This window comes from Urocitellus parryii, chromosome 5 (assembly GCF_045843805.1).
Source record: "Urocitellus parryii isolate mUroPar1 chromosome 5, mUroPar1.hap1, whole genome shotgun sequence".
Classification (NCBI taxonomy): domain Eukaryota; kingdom Metazoa; phylum Chordata; class Mammalia; order Rodentia; family Sciuridae; genus Urocitellus; species Urocitellus parryii.
In genome coordinates, this window is record NC_135535.1 from 148070940 (window position 1) to 148095676 (window position 24737).

The following is a 24737-nucleotide window of genomic DNA, read 5'->3' on the forward strand; positions in this document are numbered from 1 at the left end:
CGACGCCTCACGCGCGAGGTTGCGGGGGCCGCGGCGCAAGGGCAGCCCCGGGCGCGTGCGCGCGTAAAGGGAGGGGGCACCGCGCGCCAGCAGGTGGGCGCGTCCTCCCGCGCGCGTGCGCGCGCACTTTCTCACGTTCCCGGTGCGCTTCGTCCCCTCCCCGCCTAGAGCGCGCGCCTCCCGCCCTCGCGCCGGGTCCCGCTCAGTCTGTCAGCCGCACACTCCCTAGAGCTCCTGCCAGGGCCGTCGCCTCGGCCGCGGCTCTTCAGCCCGGCGGCTCAGCCTTGGCCTCTCGGCGCCCTGTCTCAGATCTCCTCCCCGCTTCACCACTACCCTTCCTTTCCCGCCCTCTGACCCACCCACCCCACTGAGAGAGCCTGGATACGAAGCAGGCGGGCTTGAGAAGGGGCTGGAAAAATGGAGGTGCCGCGCCTGGATCATGCCCTCAACAGCCCGACCAGCCCCTGTGAGGAGGTGATCAAAAACCTTAGCCTGGAGGCCATTCAGCTGTGCGACCGGGACGGTAAGAGCGGCCGGGACCTAGAGGAGAGGGGCCGAGCCCGCGCCAAGGCTCTGCGGCCCCCCGGGCCCCGCCGACGTCTCCGGTTCGGGCGGCAGGGTCTTTTGTTGTCCCCAGGGTGCTAATAAGAGCAGGTGCGAGGTCCCCTCCTTCCCCTCTCACCCCAGAAACAAAAGGACCCCAGGGCTTGCGTCTTGGCGCGGAAAGTCGCCCTCGTCCACGGCGTGGGTCGCCGCCTTCGCCTGCCTGGCCCGGGGAGGGCGCCGTTGGCACCCGCGGCTCCTGCCGGGACCAGGCGTTTCCGATCTTTGCCGCAGTCCGGATTTCCCGGGTCTCTTGGCACCGAGGGAAAATGCCCTTTGGGGGTTTCTATCACTTCCATCAGGCACGCAAACAGTAGTTAGCATTCCCTGCCTAGAAACTTATCAGACAATGCTTCTGGAAGCCTCCCATCCTCAGACTCCGTAAATTAAGTCCATTTATCCTCTCAAATTGGGGTGAGAGTGACAGTTTTTTAGTGAAGGGGCGAGGGTGGGGTGGGTTGGAAATCCCAAGCATTTCAGCACCAAGGACAGGCACTGGCTTCGAGGTTCAGGGCTGTGATTCAGAGTGTCAAAAAATGTCTGTAAAGGAATTGGCCTAATATAGCTGCTGTGATTCAGATTATGTGCGAGCTAAGCACCATTGTGTGCCGATATTGTATTGTTTATTCTATTGTTAAAGTTGGCAGTCTCCTAAAGAAGGAAATTGGACACAGGTCTGAGCGTTAAAGGGATAAACTAGTACTGTGTGCAGTGTGGGTTACAGGGCATCTGTGTGTGTTGGATTAGCTGGAGAGTCAATGCTTTTGCAGTAATGTGGAATAAAACTTCATTTGTAAAGAAGTCATTTAATTAGTGTTTGGTTGGCCAAACAATTGTAAAATTCTACATCTGACAACAGAAAACCAATTTACAGATTGTCAAGAGGACTCTGAATTCTTTGGACTATAAATGAAATTAATGTTTAACTATATAGAGAGCTAATGATTGTAAAACATTTTTAAACCAAAGTTATGTAGAGATACCAATTTGCTCCCAGTAAGATCATAAAATTTTATTAGTGTAGGCCAAATAGGGAGCAGAAATCTTGTTTGCAAAGTCATTTAAATGGTCTTAAAGTTGTTTAGGTGTTGCTGTTTGGGATAGGTAGGTTAAGTAAACACCAAAGTTTAGTTTACTTCTGTTAATATCTACTAATTTTGGAACCAAAATTCAAACCAATGACAGTTTGAATAATTTCTGAAATATATCATGAAGTGACTTTGTAATGCTACTATTTTAATTTGCAAATATTTTAATTTTCTTAGATTGGTTTGAGAGGAAATGAAGAATCAAATAAAAAGTAGATGTCAGTAGTTGGAAGTGGGTAATTCATGGTTGTTCCTCAGATCCCAGTAATCTCCATATTTAAAGTGAATTAATCATGTTTCAAAGATATTAGGGAAAATAAAGTTTAGGGACTTTTTAAATGAAGTTTACAGCGAGTTAATGTAGAGTGCAAAAATTAATGCTACATTTATTGTGGTCTTTTCTAGAGTAGTAGCTATTTTGTTCTGGTTACATTTTATAGTTGTTTCTGTTCACATTGTGAATTTTGCAAAATGAGCAAATTATGTAACATTTAATTGGGAATATTTGCAATAAGCAGTTTCTATGAAAATTACTATTTGAAGACCTCTGATTGATTTATTAGAGACTAAGTAGGCTTCGGTAGGTAAAATAGCTTATACCAATGAGTACAACAAGCTAACTATTCTATTAGAAGATTCATAAAAATTTGGAATGACTAGTGTAGGCAGTTGTTAAATGGTTAACTTTTTTTTCTTTATGATCCTACCTTATGTATCAATTCCAAAAATATTAAATTGGCTCGATGGGAATTATTTAGAGGGGATAATGTAGTTGTTTTTGAAAAATAGTTCATAAAGTGTTGCATTAAATTTGTGAATCAGACCTTATTTAGCATCATTTTACATTGAGAAATTTTCAGCTGGGTGGTATTTTGTTCCTTTTGCTTCATTTACTTTCCTTCCTCTTATGTCTCCTTATTTTACTTTTGACTTAAGCACATAAGTATATCTTATGCCACACACTTGCCTTTCTACACTATACAGTTATAAGTGTGTGGCAGAAGACATACTTATGTGCTTAAGTACATAATAAGCATTATATTTTCATAATTTTAAGATCATTGAAATAGATTTTTCTCATTTATTCTTTTCTCATTTTACTCCACTGTTAATTTGATAATGAAAAAAATAAAACATTAATTCCTTAAAAGTATAATAAAGTGTACATTCCTTTACCCTCTCCACTCATACATGTTTTAAATTTTATAATGTTTTGCATATTGTATGAACTAAAAGCTATAGCATCTAGGAACATTACTGTATGTCTTTCTTATGTTCCCTTGGCTCTTCTATTTTATATTTTTATTTGTTATTTGCCTATTTTCCTATACATTGATGTTTACATTATTAGCATCAATTCACAATGTTTCTTTTTCCCTAGCCTATAAAAATATTTAGTAGTCTTGGAAGAATATAAATTAGAGTTCAAGTGGTCATGTAATTGGATTTTTAATTAAGCAAGATTTTTCTTATAAACACACAAACACAGAGAAACATATACATTATGGGTAGTCTTTCTTTTGGTTGATAGTACTTGGTCCCTGCCCAGGTGTGAAGTTACTTGAAGTTCAAATAAGGATTCTGGATAGATTTCTATTAGGAAATCTTTAAGATGCACTGTAGATTTAGGGGCTCATATAAGTCTGTATTGGAAATAGGAGACTATGTTTGTTTCTCCACCTCTGCTGTGCTGAAATATACTCAGATTGCAAACATGGTATGATTTCATTATGACTTCTCAAAAAATGGAAGGAAAAAATAATTTTTCATTTGTTAGCATCAGTAATATGGGAACTCATTTCCAGGTCATTTCTTTTCTTCTTGTAGAAATTTCAGATGCTCGTTGACCTGATGGGAATAAATTTTAAAGAAATTACACAGAAGCTGACAGATTTAACTTTCTTTGTTTCTAACAATAGTTCTGTGAACAAAAAGAAAAAAACAGTTTTCTCCTTTTTATATGTTTAAAAAATAGATTTCTTCAAATATGGACTTTATCATACCTATTTAAATTATAAATCTGTTGAACCTCATTATTTATGCTCATGCATGTGTAAATTAAACAAATTTTGACTCAAAACAAAGTAATCCACATGCTGGGAAGCACAGTGCCTATTAGATAATCCTTGATAACATTTTCTGAAACAAACATCTAGGAAAAGTACTCATACTCTTTAATATCTTTATTACAATAATGTAATTACTCAGTCTCACTGACATGCTGTGGGGGTGTGTGTGTATAATAATACCATAACAAATATGACTTTGGTTAGAATATTGACTCCATAGCTGTCCAACCGTAGGCAAGTGACTTAACATTTTTAACAAAGTGGGCATAGTAATGTCAGTTGTATAGAAGTGTTGAAATAATAAAATGAAGTATATAGTATACAAATAGAGTAATAATTATTGTGAATGAAATATTATTCTCCAAATATGTTATTGAGTTAAACTACTGCTTTATCTCTCTCTTTTTTTGCTAATGTATTAGTCTATGTTGTTTTTCATAATTTCAGTTGTGTATTGTTTAGTTGGGAAATCTTCTACTTTATGAGTAATTAATGCAAACTAAATAATGTATTTTTAAAGAACAGTAAATTTAAAAATCACAGTTAAGTAGTCTTATCCCTTGATTTTATCTTACCATCTCATCAATAATCTTTGTTAACCTTAGCCCTAAAATATGTTTTCAGCTTCTAATTCAAATCTTTTTGTTTTCTTTTCTTGTGCCTTATGACCTTAGGTACTATTTTGAGTAGGTGTTTGCATAAGAGCCCTTCTTTGTCTTCTTTTTCAGTACTTTTTAAAATATATTTTCTAAGGATAGCTCTGTACGAGGTCATATGACCTCTGTATTCATTTCTTTTACTCTGGTATGACTATGAAGATGCTGCAAATTCTTATTAGTGAATATGGAAAAAACAAAAATAAGAACTTAAAAGAAACTAAAAATTGAAACTCATCAGAATTATGTTAAACAAATTCATATTTTTGGTAGGGATTCTCATTCATTCCCCTGGAAGACGAAGAAGTTATTACAGTAAAAGTCTCATCAAAGGATATGTGGCCAGACTCCCTCCAGTGGTAGAATGACTGATGTGTTATAAGTAGTAACCAGCAATTTGCTCTGTTGCCCAGGTAGGCTGGTCAGAAATTCACTCTATAATGAACAGTATCTACACAATGTCCCAGACTACTTGGTTTTATCTCCACTAGTATTTCCACCTTGTGTATGCCCAATCTTGATTTTTTTACTCTGATGTAAATATACTTTTCCTCCTTTGAATTGTATCCTGGACTTCAGTGTTAACAACAGTTATATTGCTTTTTGCAGCAAGCATGATCCTTCTAGTTTATGATTTCCCTTCTTTGACCTTAGTAAATGCATAATTTAAGTTTTGCCTTGTAGAATATGCCTCTTTCTTGTATTTATTTTCCATTATTGTTAAATTTCTCTGTAAAAGTCTTTTGTTATTTAAATCCTGATGTGACTACTCGAAAACGCATGCCTTAACTGTTTAAAATATTTTGTTATTACCAGACAGTAGTTAAATATCTTACTGAGCAGGTAATGTTTCATACACATACATTTGAGAAGTAAAATTAGCGTTTGGGAAGGCTTCTAGTAGAAATATATAGAAGAAGTAGGCAAAAAAAAATTAGAAAGCTTTACAATCTTTTATGTAAGATAATGAGTGGCAATGGTATAAAAGAAATCTACAAAGTAACTACTAAAGAATTGATGATTGAATTTTCAGACAAAATGAAATGTGATTAGGAGTAATGTTAGAATTTTGTCTGGAAAGTTCTGAAAATCAGAAGAATCATTGATAGAAAATAAAAATAAGGAGAAAGGAAATGATATTTAGACATCATGATGACATCAGGTTTTGCGTTTCAAATTTTAGGTCTCAGCGAACATCCAAGTATGTCCTAAGCTCTTTCCAGGGCCTCTTTCCTCTCTCATAGATACTATATTGCCAGAAAAATATTGTGTACTACTTTGTCATTGTTTTTATTATGGATCCCCTTGAGAGACCTTACATTCATTTTAGGTTCTTTTTCTTCATTCCTACTCCTTAAAAACTTCTTACAATCTGATGATAAAACTTTTAGAATCATTACTATATAAAACTAACCATTTGGATATTTAGAGAGGATTGTGAAAAATCATCTGCTTAAAGATATAGAGTCTCCAGTCTGAGTCCTGACAGACTTTTTAGAGGGATTAGTATAAAACAAAAAGAACATTTAAGTTATGTTAAAACATTTGAAATACAACATTGAGACCCCTTGGAAGATTACAATAAATATTCATCAATTCTTGTATAATGGGAAGAAAAATTCTAGAATACAGAGAAGAATTGCTCATAGAAATACATGTTCCATTAGGGATTCCAGAACTTATGTGAAAGGGGAAGCTTAGGATTTGACTTTAGTGTTAGTCTCTAATGAGCTTTGCTTGTATCTTACTCCTTGAAGGAAAAGAGTGATAATATCCTGGGGATAGTCAACTTTGAACCCCAAAGATGAAATGAATCTACAATCAGGTTTGTTAAAAACGCAAACAAAAACTGCATTTTGAAGTTGCTCTATAGATGTGAATTGAAGGAAGAGCATGACACTTGGAATTGGTTCGTTTTGTTTCTCATGACTAATTGAGCCTAGTTTGTGGCTCATTTAAAGAACAGACTTCTCTGGGAATTTTGCATATCTACTATTTGTTATAGTGGTTGTGGCAACTTTAGTAAATAAATCTGTCCTTTTGTTTCTATAGCCTGTGGGAGTGTTGCTATCTAATTATAGTATGAAAGACTTGTAGCTTTTCCAGACATATGCCATTAAAGACAAGGCACAACATTTTTTTTTCAATATACTTTTCTTATTGTCCACTAATTTGAATGATATGGTAAATTTCTCAGCCTTTAACATTTTAAAAGCTGGTTACTAATGCCAACAAGAATCAAAATAATCATCTACTATGTGATAGATTCTTAGTGGTTACATTTTAAAGTTGCATCTATGATGTAGACTAGAAATCAGCAAGTTATGGTCTTTAGGCCAGATCTACTAACCTGTCTATTTTACAACTAAAATTTTATTGGAACACAGCCATGCACATTTGTTTGCATGTTTATCCACTGTTATTCTTTTGCCACAGCAGCAGAGAAGAGTAGCTGTGATAGACTCCATAGCCCATAAACCTTAAAATACTTATTGTCTGACTCTTTATTGTAAAAGTTTACTAACATGTTAGATAGAAAATTAAGAATGCAAGTTAGTGTCTCCTGAAAGAAAGATATAAAAGAATTTCTGATAGAAAATTGTATGCTCATTTTTATTTTACATATTATCAGGATTTTAAGATTATGCAGGTCATGCAGAGAACTGTGGAAACCTGACTGTTAGCACAACAATGTTAGCTAATGTGTGGGGTTAGTCCCAAGATGGATGGCCCTTTATTATTCCATTGTGTCTGATAGACAGAAAACAAATCCTAATTTTAACATGACTCTGGCTTTCATATAATAAAATTTAGAAAGACTATTTATGATTAGGTATTTCCAAGTGCACTTATAATTCTATTAATATGTTTTAAAGTGTCAAAGATAACTGAGAATATGTACAATTATATTGATATATACTATGAAATTTATGTAGGTACCATACATTCTTACTTCTAACCAAACTCTCATTAAAAAAAAGAGTCATATTTGGGCTGGGATTGTGGCTCAGCGACAGAGCGCTTGCCTAGCACAGGTGGGACCCGGGTTTGATTCTCAGCACCACATAAAAAAATAAAAAAGGCATTGTGTGTGTCCACCTACAAAAAAAAAAAAAAGATTCTCTCTCTCTCTCTCTCTCTCCCCCCCCCCTTTAAAAAAAAGAGTCATACTTATTCATCTTTTTGTTGTCGATAGTCTATCAACTATCTGTAGTAAAAGACCCTTTAAAAAAATCCTGTCACTGAAATTTACAGAATATTTTTAAAATTACTAAAAAATTTAAAAAGATAACAAGTTTTTCAACAGACATAAAATCAGATAAATTCCTGTAAAAAATTTCTTTTTAAATTTAGTATTTTTAAAATATTTATCTCATTGCCGACTGATACTTTGTAGACTATCACTTTTGAGTAGAACATACTTAAGTAGGACTAGCTAGAGGATGCTATCATTCTGTTATCCTTAGATAATTTTTAGGTATTAATCTTAACTAGTTAAGACTCACACTTTGTTTCCTTTTATTCTCTTAGTTAACTGCTATTTTTTGCTATTTGTCTGTATATGCATTCCAACTGTAGGGTCTGTATAAAGAGCAACTGACAGGGTTAGGGGAAGGATCTAAGAACTTGGCTTCTTCAAAAAATTTAGAGGTGTAATTTATTTGGGAAGATAATATATTTAAATATATAAATATTAATATGTGATAAGCACTGTAATGGAATATAGAAGAGAAAGTGTTTAGTTCTGTCATAAATTTGGGAATCAGCATTTTTTTGGATATTAAAAGTAAAATTTTGCCAGAATAAGGGGGAGAGGGCATTTCTGGTAGAGCTTATCCAAAGGCATAAAACCATGTAAGTTCTATGTATGGGATGTATAGCTTTTTATATTGCTGGAGGAAAGAAGTATGCCTGGTAGGAAATTAAGCTGAAAGCTAATTAATGCTAGCTAAGGTATGTAATTATGAGGAGTATAGATTTGTAGATTGCAAACTTTCTAATTTGTAGTGAACCTTTAATTAAAAAAACTTTTTATAGAAGTCCATTTAATAAGTGAAAATAGCATTTCACTAGGGTACATTTATTCTGTAATTCTAAACTTAACAGAAAAACAAAGCAGAATAAAGTCAGTGAGTAACAGGAGAAAATTTAAAGCAGTTATCCTTGAAATTTCTATTTTATATCAGCCTTAACATTCATTTTATTTCTTTATTTTATCTTTTTTTGTATTATGTGTTGATAATTATAAGTTCATACAAATAAGTAGTGACAAACTAATGTTTTAAACTCATTTACAATCTCAAGATATTATACAAATAAACTGATCCAGAATTAATGAAAAATAGTAATTTTTTTTAAAACTTGAATCATGAAAGAGTAAATATTTCATTTGGAGGCAAATATTAGAGTGGATTTATCAGTCACTTCTTTTTTTCATTTATGATAAAATAATATATCTTGTAACATTCTGAGATATTTGTTGATATCCTTTTGTGCTTATTAAAAGTTTAGTCAATTAAATCAGTTAAATTTATTTTAGTTATATGATGAATCCTACCTGTAAGGTTCAATTTTACTTTGAAAACTTATCTACATTTATAAACTTACTGACATTCTGAATGTATTATCATTTTCTTCATTTTATTAAAGAGTTAGATAAATTGGTTTGCTCAAGTTATTTATATTCAAAGGATTTATAAAAAATTTAATTAATAAAAATATTTCTTTTGAAGCACTTATGCCTTGCTTCAGGACACTCAGCTAATGGGTTTTGAAATTTTCTGTCTATAATATTATAGTTGACTTAGAGAAAAAACCCTACAATTTAAAGGACATTTTATATGTGATTATCCAAAATTACTTTGAAATACCTCCATGTCTAATTCTTACTAATGCACAGTTACTACTTTATAAAAACTGGCAATAGCTTTTATAGGAATTTTTTTATATTATATACTTCCCTTAATATAGTTGTCTCAACATTTCTGACAATTTGGTGGATGATGTTTTGAGAACTGATTTAGACAATATATTTTTCTTCTCCATTATTTTACTGTTTTTTGAATTTACCTACTTAGAAAACTACAAAGACAAATGAAATCTGCCACATTCATATTCTCATTCAGTTAAATTAGAAAGATTTTATATAATTTTAGCATTTCAATTAATCAGGTATATGTGTTGAATATTTTTGTATTCTCTGCATTTTAAGACATGTATCAAGGCACATGTCTTTTTGTTTTGTTTTTAAAAAACAGCATACTTATTTAACATTGGTTACAATATGAGAAATGCAGGATTTAATGAGTTTTTTTCCAATTGTATATGCTTTTTTTTTTTTTTTGGTAAGTGGCATAATGACTTTGTTCCATTGTCAGATTTACAACTTCAGTTACTATTTTGTTGCAAAATTATGGACTTTGTCAGAGATTATATCACTATTTTGCAAAATCTTTTCATGTGAAACTTAATGAAAACTTGTCAGATTTTATCATTACAAGTTAAGTACTAATGATAAATGACTATCTTTTTATTTTAACTTTGAGTATTTCTCAGAGCTGCTAGCAGATTTATTTCACTTTGAACAGTATATCCATTGTTAAACTTGGTTAGTATTTCTTGTATATCTAGGAATCCATTTTTAGTTTTATAGATAATTATTTTATTACCTATTACTAGAAAAGTTAATTGTATCCCAAACTTAGAAGTAACTTCATTATTAATATAATTAGAGATGAAATAAACAAAACTCAGACCAATTCCTTAACCTGTTTAATTTGTTATGATGAGAAGAAAATCCAAACAGATGCAGGTGAACCTTTCCTGCAACTAACTGAATGCTACATGTAGTACATGATGTTTGTAATGTTTTACTTGATCATATTTTTGGTGGCTTGAATTTCAACAAACAGGAAAAGAACCACATGTTTTTATACACTGTACCATTTTGTGCACTGAGTTGTAGGCAATGTTTTATTTTGCTACTCGCCCAAAATCACATAATATGGCACAATTTAATGTATGCCATTCGTATTACTATTTTAAAATTAGTTTAAAAATAATTACAAAGAAAGTTAAATGATGGTGTTTGCTGAAGTCATCTCTTTAATAAAAATATTTAAATCAGTTTTTAGTTTTCAGTAGTTCTCACAGTTTATCCTAGAGGGCTTGTTAGAGCACAGATTGCTGAGCTCCATCCCCTGAGTTTCAGATTGATTAGATCTGGGGTGGAGCCCAAGAATTTGCTTTTCTAACAAGTTTTCAGATGATGCTGATGTCAGTGACCCATTGGAGAAACAATGCTGTAGATAAGCATAGTTTTTAGGTAAGGAAGTATATTTTTCAATTTTCCATTACTATAAGGGAATGCTGGAGGCTGGGTGATTTGTAAGGAAAATAGGTTCATTTAGTTAACAGTTTTGGAGACTGAAAGACCAAACAGCATGGCACTGGCTCTGGTATGGGCCCTTGTCTAGCAAAGGCCCTCTGGCTACCTTGTCATGGTAAAATCATCTGTGAGAAGGAGAAATTATATGGTGAAACAGGAAGCTAGAGAGAGACCAGGGATGACCTTGTCTGTCTTTTTTAATAATACTCTTGCCAGAGACAACCAGGGGCCCACAAGAATTACCTCAGTCCCTTCCAAGGGTAATGCCCTAATTAGCTAATGACCCTCCTACCAAGTACAAAATCTCACCTCTTATTTTTAATTGATTTTATTTTTTAAATACATGACAGCAGAATGCTTTACAGTTCTTTTTACACATATAGAGCACAATTTTTCATGTCTATGTTTATATATAAAGTATGTGCACACTAATTCATGTCTTCATACATGTACTTTGGATAATGATGTCCATTACATTCCACCATCATTGCTAACCCTATGCCCCCTCCCTTTCCCTCCCACCCCTCTGCCCTATCTAGAGTTTGTCTATTCCTCCCATATTCCTCCTCCCTACCCCACTATGAGTCAGACTTCTTATATCAGAGAAAATATTCAGCATTTGATTTTTTGGGATTGGATAACTTCACTTAGCATTATCTTCTCTAACTCCATCCATTTACTAGCAAATGCCATGATTTTATTCTCTTTTATTGCTGAGTAATACTCCATTGCATATATATGCCACATTTTTTTTTATCCATTCATCTACTGAAGGGCATCTAGGTTGGCTCCACAGTTTAGCTATTGTGAATTGTGCTGCTATAAACATTGATATGGCTGTGTCCCTGTAGTACGCTGATTTTACATCCTTTGGGTTAGACCCAGGAGAGGAATAGCTGGGTCAAATGGTGGTTCCATTCCTAGTTTTCCAAGGAATCCCCATACTGCTTTCCATATTGGCTGTACCAATTTGCAGTCCCACCAGCAATGTATGGGAGTGCCTTTTTCCCCACATCCTCACCAACACTTATTGTTGTTTGTCTTCATAATAGCTGCCATTCTGACTGGAGTGAGATGATATCTTAGAGTGGTTTTGATTTGCATTTCTCTAATTGCTGGAGATGATGAACATTTTTTTTATATATTTGTTGATTGATTGTATATCCTCTTCTGAGAAGTCAAGTGTCTGTTCATGTCAGAACTAGTAAATGAATTCAGCAAAGTAGCAGGATATAAAATCAGCACCCATAAATCAAAAGCATTTCTGTGTATCAGTGGTAAATCCTCTGAGAGGGAAATGAGGAAAACTACCCCATTTACAATAGCCTCAAAAAAAAAAAAAAACTTGTGAATCAATGAAAGAGATGAAAGATCTATACAATGAAAACTACAGAACCCTAAAGAAAGAAATCAAAGAAGACCTTAGAAGATGGAAAGATCTACCTTGCTCTTGGATAGGCAGAATTAATGTTATCAAAATGACCAAACTACCAAAAGCACTATACAGATTTAATGCAATTCTGATCAAAATCCCAATGACATTCCTCATAGAAATAAAAAAAGCATTCACCTCTTTTTTTTTTTTTTTGGTACTAGGGATTGAACTCTGGGCAGGGAAGAGTGGGGTGGGGGTGATCTACACTGAGCTTCATCCCCAAACGTTCTTTATTTTTTATTTTGAGATAGTGTCTCACTAAATTGCTGAGGCTAGTTTTGAACTTAGAATTCTCCTGTTAGCCTTTCAAATCGCTGCAGCTATAGGCATTCACCTCCACACCTGGCCAAGCCTTGCCTCTTAATGATCCCAACATCTCTTAACATTGCCACACTGAGATCACACTTTTAACACAAGAAACCTTGGGGACAAACTACATCCAAAACATATCAGGAAAGAGATATTAAATTTGGGGGTTTAGAAGTGGTATTCTGGCATTCCTTTTGATGATATTGAACTCTAGGAGTTTAACCAGTTAATGATAACTAATTATGATAGGTAGGATTCCTAAAACAAGACAGGTAAAAATTAGTGGTGGAATCAATGAATATTCTAAGGTAAAGATCTGTAAATTTGTAATTAAATTGGAATATCTCAAGTGAGACATGAAAATTGAGTTGAGAATGGCTCATTCTGATAGATTGGGAAGTTGGGTATATTTTGACACTACAAAAACAAAATAGGAATTATTGGATGGAGGGAACATAAAGAGGTAGGCTTGGTGTAATAATCTATTAAAGTAATCTCTGGGTCAGTTTAGATTTGAAATGTTTTTGAAATATCTAGATGGAAATGTGTAGAAGGCCATGAGAAATATACATCCATGTCTCAGAGAGAGTAAAATTGTGGACATAGATGGAAATTTGGTAGTCTAAACTGTTTCTCAGTTGCCCTTATTTTTCCTTTTTCAATGTTCATTCCTTATCTTGTCAGTGTTTGAGATCCATGTCAGGTGTGGAACTGCTTATTAGAGTGAATAAATTAGAATACTGGTGATTGCTTTGGCAGTATCTGAAAGTATCATTTGAAAATTAGTGTTTTTTAAATATATTATCAGTTTTAATAGGGTACATTTTAGGCAGTAAAACATGGATGAAATACAATTGACCTAAGCTCTGTACTGGATATGTTTCTTTCCCTACTTTTGACTGTATATGATTATTTTGTTTACTATGGAAATAACACTGAATTAATTTTTCTTACTTAGCAGTATATTCTGCTGTAACATAAATAAATATTCTTATTCATAAAATAAATGAATTGTTGGAGCTTAAATTACATGGGAGCTTAAAGAAAAACAAATCTTCACCAAATCTATTTCTTAGGTTTCATACTGAATATATACTATTAAATTATGTCTAACATTTTTATGAGAGGAAGCATATACTAAACTGGAAATGCAAAGATTTAGCATTTTTTGTTTTACTTCTAAACCATGTCTTAGGTAGCTAAATTATAATTGTGCTGACGATTTGACCTTGAGCCTATTATTTTAATGTTTACTAGAGTATTTGTTTAGAGCTAACCTAAATGAGACCTTTTTTTACACTTACATTTTGTTTTTTGCAGATTCTTTCTTTTTAGGTAACCCTTCCATTTTAAAGTATAATTTTTCTCTAACATTTTCAAGCTGAGTATTTTACCCTATTTGTGTATTCTGGTGCAATTTGTTATATCCAGTTTTTTTCTGGGGCTTAATATGTTGATTATGTTTAGTGATTTTTTTTTTAAGGAAAGTCTAGTGACTAAAAAGCAATGGTTCTGGAATTTACTCTTCATATTACTTGTTTTGCTAAAAGCTTCATTTATTTAAATTCTAGAGGTAAAATTGACACTAACAAAATTTGATTGCAGTAATGATAAATGTTCCAAATAGAATCTAGCCATTTCTACTATACAAGAACTCTTTTTGTATCATATTTTGTAGTAATGTATCTTAATTTATATAGATATTTCTAAGAGCTTTACATATATTTCTAAGAGTTTCATATGAATCAACTATTGAACTTTTTTTTTGCTTGTCTCTTAACAGTTTGAAAATATTTTCCTATAGTATTAATACTATCTAATTTTAATTTTCTAAAATACAATGCCCACCTAGTTTCCTTATTATATAATAATATTTAAATGAAAATCTTAAATAATTTCCTGGTAACATTCATTATGCTATTTAGCACAAATCATGTGTTGGTATTTTGTTATTTTCATTGTACTTTAAATTCAGATGTTATATATTTTAAGAAAATCTGAAATATGAAATCTAAACTTATAAAACACATTAGTCAGGCAATATTTTTCCTATAATAGTATTCACCATTACTGCTTTAGAATATGACAGAAAGGTAAAATGGCAAAAAGTGAAAACAAATAATTCTCTTACGTAATGATTTCTTAAATAATTCCTGAAAGTTTTATGAGAGGAAGCATATACTAAATTGGATATTAACAGATTTCATATTTTCTGTGTTATCTATATTTAAGCCATGTCATAGGTAGCTAAATTATAATTTTACCAACAATTATTTTTAAATAATTTTGCTGATAATTATATTAAAATTATACTCTAAAAGGCCAAATTTATGTCATTTACCTGTAAATGTGCCAAGCTTATCCAGTGTTTCTGTCAATATTCATTTTTCCTTATGGTCCACAGAACACTTATAAACTATAAAAAAATATTATGTTTAAGTGTGGTGATGTAAGAAAGGGAAAAAGAATTTTAACCAGTTTTTGTGAAAATCAAAAGCATTTTTCAAAATTTTTACGTTGAATAATATTTATTAATAATATAAATTATGGCATTGTAAAGTTTATTTTGGCACTGTAATTTAACTCTTTTTAAAGTGATTTTTATTGGCTTGCATTATCATTAAGGGTCTGTGACTTTTGTAGGTGATGAAAAATATTTTATTTATTTATTTATTTATTTATTTTAAATTCTCTCTCTTTTCTTTCTTCTTTTTTTTTTAGAGAATTTTTTTTAATGTTTATTTTTTAGTTATCGGCAGACACAACATCTTTGTTTTGTATGTGGTGCTGGGGATCTAACCCGGGCCGCACGCATGCCAGGCGAGCGCTACCGCTTGAGCCACATCCCCAGCCCAATGAAAAATATTTTAGTTTCTTATCTTAGGCTCATGTCTTAGGCCCCTATAGTAAAGTCAGATTAACTAAAGAAAAGCATATAAATTTGATTTAACATAAATTTTATGTGACACAGAAGCCACCTTGAGGAAATGAAGATCCAAAGAATCTCCAATTCTTCCCTAGATTTGGAGAAATATGATTGAAAGAAAAGAGGATCTGATCTAATGATAATAAACTAGCAGAATTTAACAAGGCCTATTGTTTTCAACTTCTCTGTATTCTTTGTGTGTGTGTGTTTGGGGGGGGTGCTGGGGATAGAACCCAGGGCCTTCTGCATGCAAGGCAAGCATTGTACCAATTGAGCTATACCTGTAGCCCTCCTCTGTATTCTTATGTCTTCAGAGTTAAGAATGTTCTTTTCCTCTGGGTATAGGTAGATCACCTGCTCATGGAAGTCTTATGACCTGTTTTGGAAAAGGTAAGAAAAGGTCAGGGTGTGAACTTCTTAAGCTGTTTTCTCAAATCTTTCAGTTTAGTATAGTTTGGAGCAGTATGTCCTAAACTCATCACTTACTAACATTTTTCTGATATATTCTCTTGCTTAGGAAATTATATGGGTCTTTTGATCATAGTAATGTAAAGTTGACTAAAATACATGGATTGTAAGTAAAAAGAATCAGTCCATAAGATGGCTGACTCCATTGCTCTGGTCCCAATATGAAGCAGAGCATCATAATCAAAGGACAGGGCTAAAGAAAACAGCTTACCTCATGATCATCAGGAGACAGAGAGGGGAAGGGGCTACAGGGAAGATGAACCCTTCTAGGTCACGTGTACCTTCTCTAGCCATGCCCAACCTGCCCCCAGTTACCACCCAGTCAGTCTTTTCAAACTGGGATAGATTGCTTTTCTTACAGCTCTCACAGTCCAATCATTTCACCTCTGAACATTCTTGCATTAATATAGGTGGTTTTGGGGGACATCTCATATCCAAACTATAATAATAATGTTTTAATTTTAGTTTTTAATCTGATATTTTCGCAATTAACATATTAAGTTTTGCTAACCTTGGTAGGAAGTACCTTCTCTAGAATGCTTTCAGTAATTATGTTTTCATGCTTTCATATTTCAATTCATTAATGCATTTATCATTCACTCAGCAAATATTTATTAGGGCCAGGTGCTCATTAACACAGTAGGAAAGAATCTCATAAAGTTGTTTAAAATTTATCAAATTGATATACTCAAAATTAGATTGCAAAGAGACAATATCATTGCAGTTCCTTGTGAACATTTTATTCATATTATGCTGATGTAGGAGATCTCTCTTGCCCAAATGGCATTTTAAATAGATATTTTTCATGAATGTTGTGTGTTTTGGTCATAAGGCCTAAAAAGATTTAATTAACTTATACATTTTCTATAGAAGAATTTTCTCTTGATTTTTTCTAATCATAACATTTTTTCTGCACCAACAATGAAATTTCCCAATTATTCACATTATTAATATTTTTTAAAATTTTGTTTAAGTTTTTAATCACCCATTTTGTCAGCACACCATAAAGAACATATTTGTGAGTGTTTTTGTCACATATTTATCTTCATGTCTCCTGCTAAAAGAATGATATAACATCCTAGTTAGCAATATGCTAGAAAATTGCAGTTTTATGAGTAGCCTGTGAATACAGTTCTGCTTCAATTAATGTTTTTGCTTTTTAGATTTAAGCAACAGTCCCACTGAAAGCTCAGATTTTGGGGTGAAAGCAACAACAGTAAGGTTTGAATGATTATAGATCTTAACCTGATAATTGGTCTGGCTTTCATAACTTGAGTTTCTTAATACCACTTGTAAATTTATCCTTTGGAACAGGTCTGTATCTAAGAACAGATATTGTAAGGAACTCAAGGTCTGGACTTCATCATCTTGGTGTCAACTAATTCCTGACATTAATTTATCTTGGTGTTTTGTTTCTAGTAATGAAGCTCTTACTTTGACCTCTCTGATCAAACCCTTCTTATATCTGTCTCTAAAAGCTGAATCTTTCTTGTGTTTGTATCTATAAATGAATCTGTGCCTTATTTTCTTGCCCATTATCTGTATTTTGCCTTTCATGTTCCTCATGATTAATACTATACAACTTGCTGTTAAGCCTCTTTGATACAACAACCTGATCCCCTGAAGTTCTTCCTGTTACCTACTACTAGAATATTTTCTTTTATTCGAGGTCATACTTGACCTTTCAAATGAGACTTTTGCCATATGAAGACTACCTGATGTTCTGTCTGGTTTTGTCTCCCTTCCTGTTGTCTAGAATTTGCCCTATTGGTATATTCACCTCATAGTCCTGCCTAATCTCTGAGACTATGTATCAAGTATCAACAGTGTGATCCATCCTTAATCTGAGATTCTCTGCTTTTACAGTAGCCACTTAGAAATTCTGTGTAAATAATGACTATTTCTGGAAATTTAAACCTGATGATTACAATTTCATTTTGTATTTACTCTTAGAAACATTCAGAAGAAGAATTATCTGATTCAAACATGTATGCTTGTACATGAGGAAGACAAAAAATGTAAAAATGACTGTCTTAGTCATCTTTCCCCTGCTGTGACTAAAGGATCTGACCAGAACAACAGTATTGGAGGAAGAGTTTATTTGAGGGCTTATGGTTTCAGAGGTCTTGGTCCATAAAAGGCTTATTTCATTCCACAGGGATTGAGGTGAGGTGAGGCTGAACATAATGACCAGAGAGTGTGGCAGAGGGAAGCAGCTCACATCATGGTGACCAGGAAGCAGGGAGACTCCACTCTCCAGATACAAATACACACCCAAAGCCACACCCCAATTCTCATCTCCTCCAACCACACCCCATCACTTCAGTTAATCCCATGGGGAACTAACTCACTTGATTAGACTAAGACTATATATAACCCAATCATTTCTCCTCTAAACCTTTTTGCAATCTCATATGAGCTTTCCAGGGACACCTCACATCCAAACCATAACACTAAGTAAAAACTGCCCTGGGTATTTTAATTTTTATATTTATCTTATTTTTGGTAGATTTTGGAACACTTAACTGCAAAAGAGAAAAGAATAAAATTCCTGTTATTTCATGGCTGTTACGTTTTAAGTGATTAACTACAAATATTATACTAGTCAGGTTTTATCAAATTCCAAAGTTATGGAAAGTATCTACATGATAATTAACATAGTGCTGACCATTTCATATAAGATTGGCTTCTTTAGTAAAATAAGATAGTTTTTTTTGCTCAATAAATGATAGGTAGTCACAACCTTTGACTTAAAGAACAGAACATAACTAATTCACCTTAATATTGCAAATGGATACTTTGTTCAGTTTATAAAGGGTAAATTTAGCTTCATTATAGCATAACATCTGAGTAAACCAAAATACTTTTTAGGTCATGTGATGTTGTTGTATAATTTGTCTTCAGTACAAGTTAATTCCTTAAAGTAAGAAATTTCTGATTTTATTTTTTCTCAGAGAAGGGGATTATTATGTTTTCATACAAGTAAAATCAAACTGTAATAGAAATGTTTCCACAAGTAGCTGTGGACCCTTGTATATTTAATGATAGTCATTATACTTTAGGATTTAAGATTATATGCTGCATAACTGGTATGCATTCCAAATTATGCAGTGATTTCTAAATGTAGATTTTATTTGCTTATCAAATTGTGATAGTAAATTAATGATAAAATGTAATTCAGTTAATGATTTTGTTTGACATAATTAGGAACCATATTTATTGTCTGTGTCATTTTCAAGACAACAGTTGATTAATAATTTTATATCCATATTATTTATTAGCTCCTAACTACAAACTTCATCAATTAGTTGGCAATCATATTCTTTATATTGTTCCAAAGTTTGGATTTTGGTTAATAATTTGCAGAAGTGTTTACATTGGTTGGTAAGGTCCTGAATCGATTTGGATAAAATGGTTTGTTTTGTAAAAAAAAAAAAAATTTGATTTTCATTTCGTTTTCTTCAGTAATGCCAAGAGTTATAGTCATCCTTTTAACATAGAAATCTTGCCATGTTATTCATTAGTTGCCTTTTGACTACATTTTTTACCAACTACTAATTATTAGTTCTAATTAGCCATTCTCTAACATTAAGAAGCTCTTTGTGACCCTCCTAGTCTAGTTGTATTTCCTACCATTTCTCTTTATCTTTTTCGAACCAAATCATTCTGCTTGTATTGCCTTTAATACCCCATGCTATCTTTGATAAAGTTTGAGAATATTTTTAGATATCTAATATTTAAAAGACAGCTTTTATGTTAGGATAACCAACTTAGGAATGAGAGGAATAGCTTTTAAAAAACTGTATATAAAAAAATATTATAAGATAGGGGATACACACAAAAACATTATTTTTGTTTAAAAAAACATGTAGGGGATATAGTCTTTGAGAAGAAAACAGCTTGGGTTTTGGTAGAAGTTACAAAGGACGAGTTAACCTATATTAGTAATTGAAGTCTAAAATTTATGGATGGAGCATCTGGGTGGATGTTGAGGTCACTTACTGACTGAATTGGGGGAATACAGGATTTGGGAGTCATTTCAGATTACTTAAAATTTGAGGTATCTTTAAGACACCCAAAGGGAGGTGTTGACTATATTGCAGACCTTGTAATATAAACTTGAAAAGTATCAATAAGATCATTTATAGATGATAGTAATGATAGTAATCACTAGAGTCATAACTATTTAAATTAATAAAAATTACATCAGAGTTAACTCTTCTATTGTACTAATTATATTTCATGTGCTCAAAGTTATATATGGTTAAGTGGTGATTATACTAAACAGTACATACAACAATCATTTCTTTCATTGAAGGACATTCAGTGCTATTTCACATTGGCAGCACTCATTGACAAAGAATGCTGGACTGAGAAACATTAATAATTTTTGATTAGGCAAAGAGCTATATAATATGAAGGAAAAGTTAGACAATGTTTAAGAAGCAGCAAATGGTCAATTCTATTGAGAGTTGTGAGGGAAGAAAATTTTCTCACTCATCACTAGATTAGTGGTGGAGACTAATAAAACAAAAGACAGATGAACAAGAAAAAAATGTACAAATTTATCTAATATTAATTTTATGTGACACAGAACCTTCAGAAGTGAAGACTCAAAGAAATATGGAAGCCTATATGTATGTATGTATGTATGTGTGTGTGTGTGTATATACACATATTTTATGCTAAGTCTTATGAAGAAGTAAGTGGATAGCTGTAGAGGTGATTGGACAAATGATGTCCATGATGGTTTTAAACTGGGGGAAACTTAGCAAGATTTGCTCAGATTCTTCTCTGTCCATGGTGTTAAGCAATAACAATTGTACTTCTAGATAGAAGTACAAATCTTACTTCATAGTAAGATCAGAGAATTCTTAATGTCCTGCTTCAGAGGAGAAGGTTGCTTTAACCATTTCCTCCAATACTAAGGTGCCATATTTTGCGTTAGCAGTCTTAAACCCCATCAGATGTAAAGCCAGGAAATAAATGAAAAGTGCCCATTGGTTTTGCCACCATACAGCTTATTGGTGACTTGACAAGAGAATTTTTGTTGAACTGGTAGAGATAGAAACTAGATTTGATTGTGTTTAAGAGTGAATAGGAAGGCTGAGACAGGAAAATTGCAAGATCAAAGCCAGACTCAGCAACTTAATGAGGCCCTAGCAACTTAGCAAGACCCTGTCTAAAAATAAAAAAAAAAAGGACTGTATTGTTCAGTGGTAAAGCACCCCTAGGTTTAATCCATAGTAACTCTCCCTAAAAGTGAATAGTCGGTGAAGAAATGGAGATAGCTTTTGGCAGGTATTTGGAGAAGTTAAATTATAAAGGGAAGCAAAGAAAACGATTATCTAAAAGAGTATGCCGAAGTAGGGGCTTTAAAAATTTGCATTTATGCACACACACACATATATAGAATACTACATTGTAATTTAAGTTCCTTGAAAGCATGACATTTACTGTTTTATTGATTCATCTTTTAATTCTTCTGCATGTGTGCATTGAACAATAATGCATGTCTATTGAATATGAAAGTCAGTCTTCTAGCTGAGAAAACAAATTTTTAATATTTAATATTCTTGGAGTGAGATTCTAGTCTCCAAAACTTGTATATTTGCTTGTGGAGACCTGCTTTTGCCTTTTCATAACCTTGAGGTGGCAAGTAATAGTATACTAGACTATCTTTTACAGAAATAACTTCTCTCAGATATTTATTTTGCAACTTGGACACTTTTTAGTCTTCAAATAACTAAAGGAAACTTGAAGTGACAATAAAAAATGATCTTTTTATTTAAGAAGATAGATTTTGGTGAGCTGATCAACTTTATAACAGTTCTCTGAATACAAATGGAGCCTTAGTTTTAAAGAAAGCACTTTAGGATGCAGTAGATTTGTGTTTATAAGCATTTTAGTTAAAAATTGAAATAATACAAAATGACTAATTTTTGAACAAAAACTATGTTTTAAGATGCAAAAGTTAAAAGAAATAATCTGTGAGGTGAATAGAAAGCCCACATCCTGGGAGCAAATCTTTACCCCTCACACATCAGATAGAGCACTAATCTCTAGGGTATATAAAGAACTCAAAAAGCTAAACACCAAAAAACAACCCAATCAATAAATGGGCCAAGAACCTGAACAGACACTTCTCAGAAGATGATATACAATCAATCAAGAAATATATGAAAAAATTTTCAATAATCTCTAGCAATTAGAGAAATGCAAATCAAAACTACACTAAGATTTTATCTCACTCCAGTCAGAATGGCAGCTATTATGAAGACAAACAACAATAAGTGTTGGTGAGGAGGTGGGGAAAAAAGTACACTCACACACTGCTGTTTTTTTCAAATTGATGCAGCCAATATGAAAAGTAGTATAGAAATTTCTTAGAAAATTGGGAATGGAACCACCATTCGACCCAGCTATCCCTCTCCTTGGTCTATACCTAAAGGACTTAAAAACAGCATACTACAGGGACACAGCAGCACAATTCATAATAGCTAACCTGTGGAACCAATCTAGATGGCCTTCAATAGATGAATGGATTTTAAAAATATAGCATATATATACAATGGTATATTACTCAGTAATAAAAGAGAATAAAATCATGGCATTTGCAGGTAAATGGATGGAATTAGAGAAGATAATGCTAAATGAAGTTATCCAATCCCAAAAAACCAAATGCCGAATGTTTGCTTTGATATAAGGAGGCTGATTCATAGTGGGGTTAAGGAGGGGAGATCATGGGAAGAATAGATGAACTCCAGATAGGACAGAGGGGTGGGAGGGGAAGGGAGGGGACATGGGGTTAGAAATGATGGTGGAATGTAATGGACATTATTATCCAAAGTACATGTATAAAAACACGAATTGGAGTGAATGTTCTTTGTATTTAAGAACATTAACATTTGTATGAAACATGAACATTTATATGAAACATGAACATTTGTATGAAAATTATGCTCTATATATGTAATAAGAATTGAAGTGCATTCCACTGTCATACATAAATAAAAAAATTAATAAAAAGATGCAAAAGTTTTGAATTCCTAGTGCAGATATACAAAATGTACACCTTCCTAATTTTTCTCTATAATATGCAATTGTGGTATTTGAGTTTCAAAGAAATACTTGCTTTTGAAATGTTCTAGCAGCTTCTGTGCATTTTGATACCTGTGATGTTAGTATATTGTAAATGTATATTGCATTAAAAATTTATTTTGCATAAATTCATTGTTTTGACAATGACAGAGTAAATGTAGGGAAAATTTCTACTTAAAATATGGCACCTAGGGCTGAGATTGTGGCTCCATGGTGGAGCACTCACCAAGTGTGAGGCCCTGGGTTCAATCCTCAGCATCACATAAAAAATAAAATAAAGATATTTTGTCCAACTACAACTAAAAAATAAATATTTAAAAATATGGCACCTAAATGTAGGTATAAATGTAGGGGAAATATCTACCTAAAATATGAATTATATTTTATATATCATTCAATTTAAAAATAAAATCTAGATAACTTTAATATATTTATGATGATTCATAACCAAAAAGTAAGGAAAATTGAATATAAATCACTTTTTGCTGTATAGATATAATACCATTCCATCATTCTTACTTTCACTTGAGAAATTTTTTTTAAATAATGCTTATTAGAAGAAACATTTTTTCTTTTATATCCAAGGATTCAAGTATGCTGCCACTGCAAACTTTAGACTAAGATAAAATTTTATACTCTTTTTCACTCATTATTACTTTCTGAGTGAAAATATTTTTTTTATTTACTATGTCTTATTGAAATCAGACTTGACTGTCAGTGATGTGGCTCAGTGGTTAAGTGCTCCTGGATTTAATTCCCAGTACCCCCTTGCAATGTTTTCTACACTAAAATATATTTACTTGCCCAGGTAGGAAAAAAGAAATTCAAATGAGGCTCTCTAATTACTTTTATATATGTAAAATTTTATGCAGCTGGTTTATTTAATACCCAAAATTGTTGTATCCATAATTGCTTTTATAAATCACAGAATTATGCTAATTAGACATGAATAAAGTTAAGAACTTATTTTCATTTTTACATGTATAATGACCACTCTTTTGCAGGAAGAAATTTTAGACTTGATAATTGATGCTCATTAGTTACAACATAGAAGTACCAACATATATGTCAATTAAGTGAATTTGCTTATAGGTGGTAATTTTTTAATATGACTAAATACACTGAGCAAAGAAAGATTAGTGAAAGTGAAAGAAGAACTTTGAGTTGATATCAGTGGTGGACAAGATACCTTTTTCCCTAAGGTAGGTTTATGCAATAATTTTACTTCAAATATGTATTTTTCTCTGAATTTGAATTGACCTCACAGGAGTTGACTACAAAGTGGTCAAAACAAAGTGCTTCAGTTCAATTTTAAGGGTATAGATCACATGCATTTTAAAACTGATTAGACAATTTAACTTGGAATTTAACATAGGATATGGCTAAGCTTATAAATAGGAGTGTGAAACATTTATCTTACACTTTCTTATGTCATTGAAGACAATTTTTTTCCTTTTGTGAATTAAGAATCCAGTGCTATATGTGAAGGGTCAGCACTACAAAGATGTACATGTTTTATTGGTTTCTCATAAAACTCCACAAACACCAAAATCCATGAGCATTGTAAATTAACTACTTCAGACCACTGGTATAATGGCCTTCTGAGACTGAGGATGATCATATTTACCTGCTTTGACCACATAGGGTATCTTTGTAGAAAAGAAATATTTTCTTCAATATGTAAATATCAAATT

At 33.0% G+C, this 24737-nt stretch overlaps 1 protein-coding gene across 1 annotated transcript in view; it reads left to right on the plus strand.

The window, feature by feature from the left end:
* The first annotated feature begins 417 nt into the window (after window positions 1-417).
* The window catches only part of Phyhipl (phytanoyl-CoA 2-hydroxylase interacting protein like), a 54725-nt gene continuing 30405 nt past the window's right edge, over window positions 418-24737 (plus strand). Inside the window, exon 1 of the mRNA XM_026409051.2 lies at window positions 418-523. Coding sequence (XP_026264836.1) covers window positions 418-523 — 106 coding nt within the window. The remainder of the gene's footprint in view (window positions 524-24737) is intronic.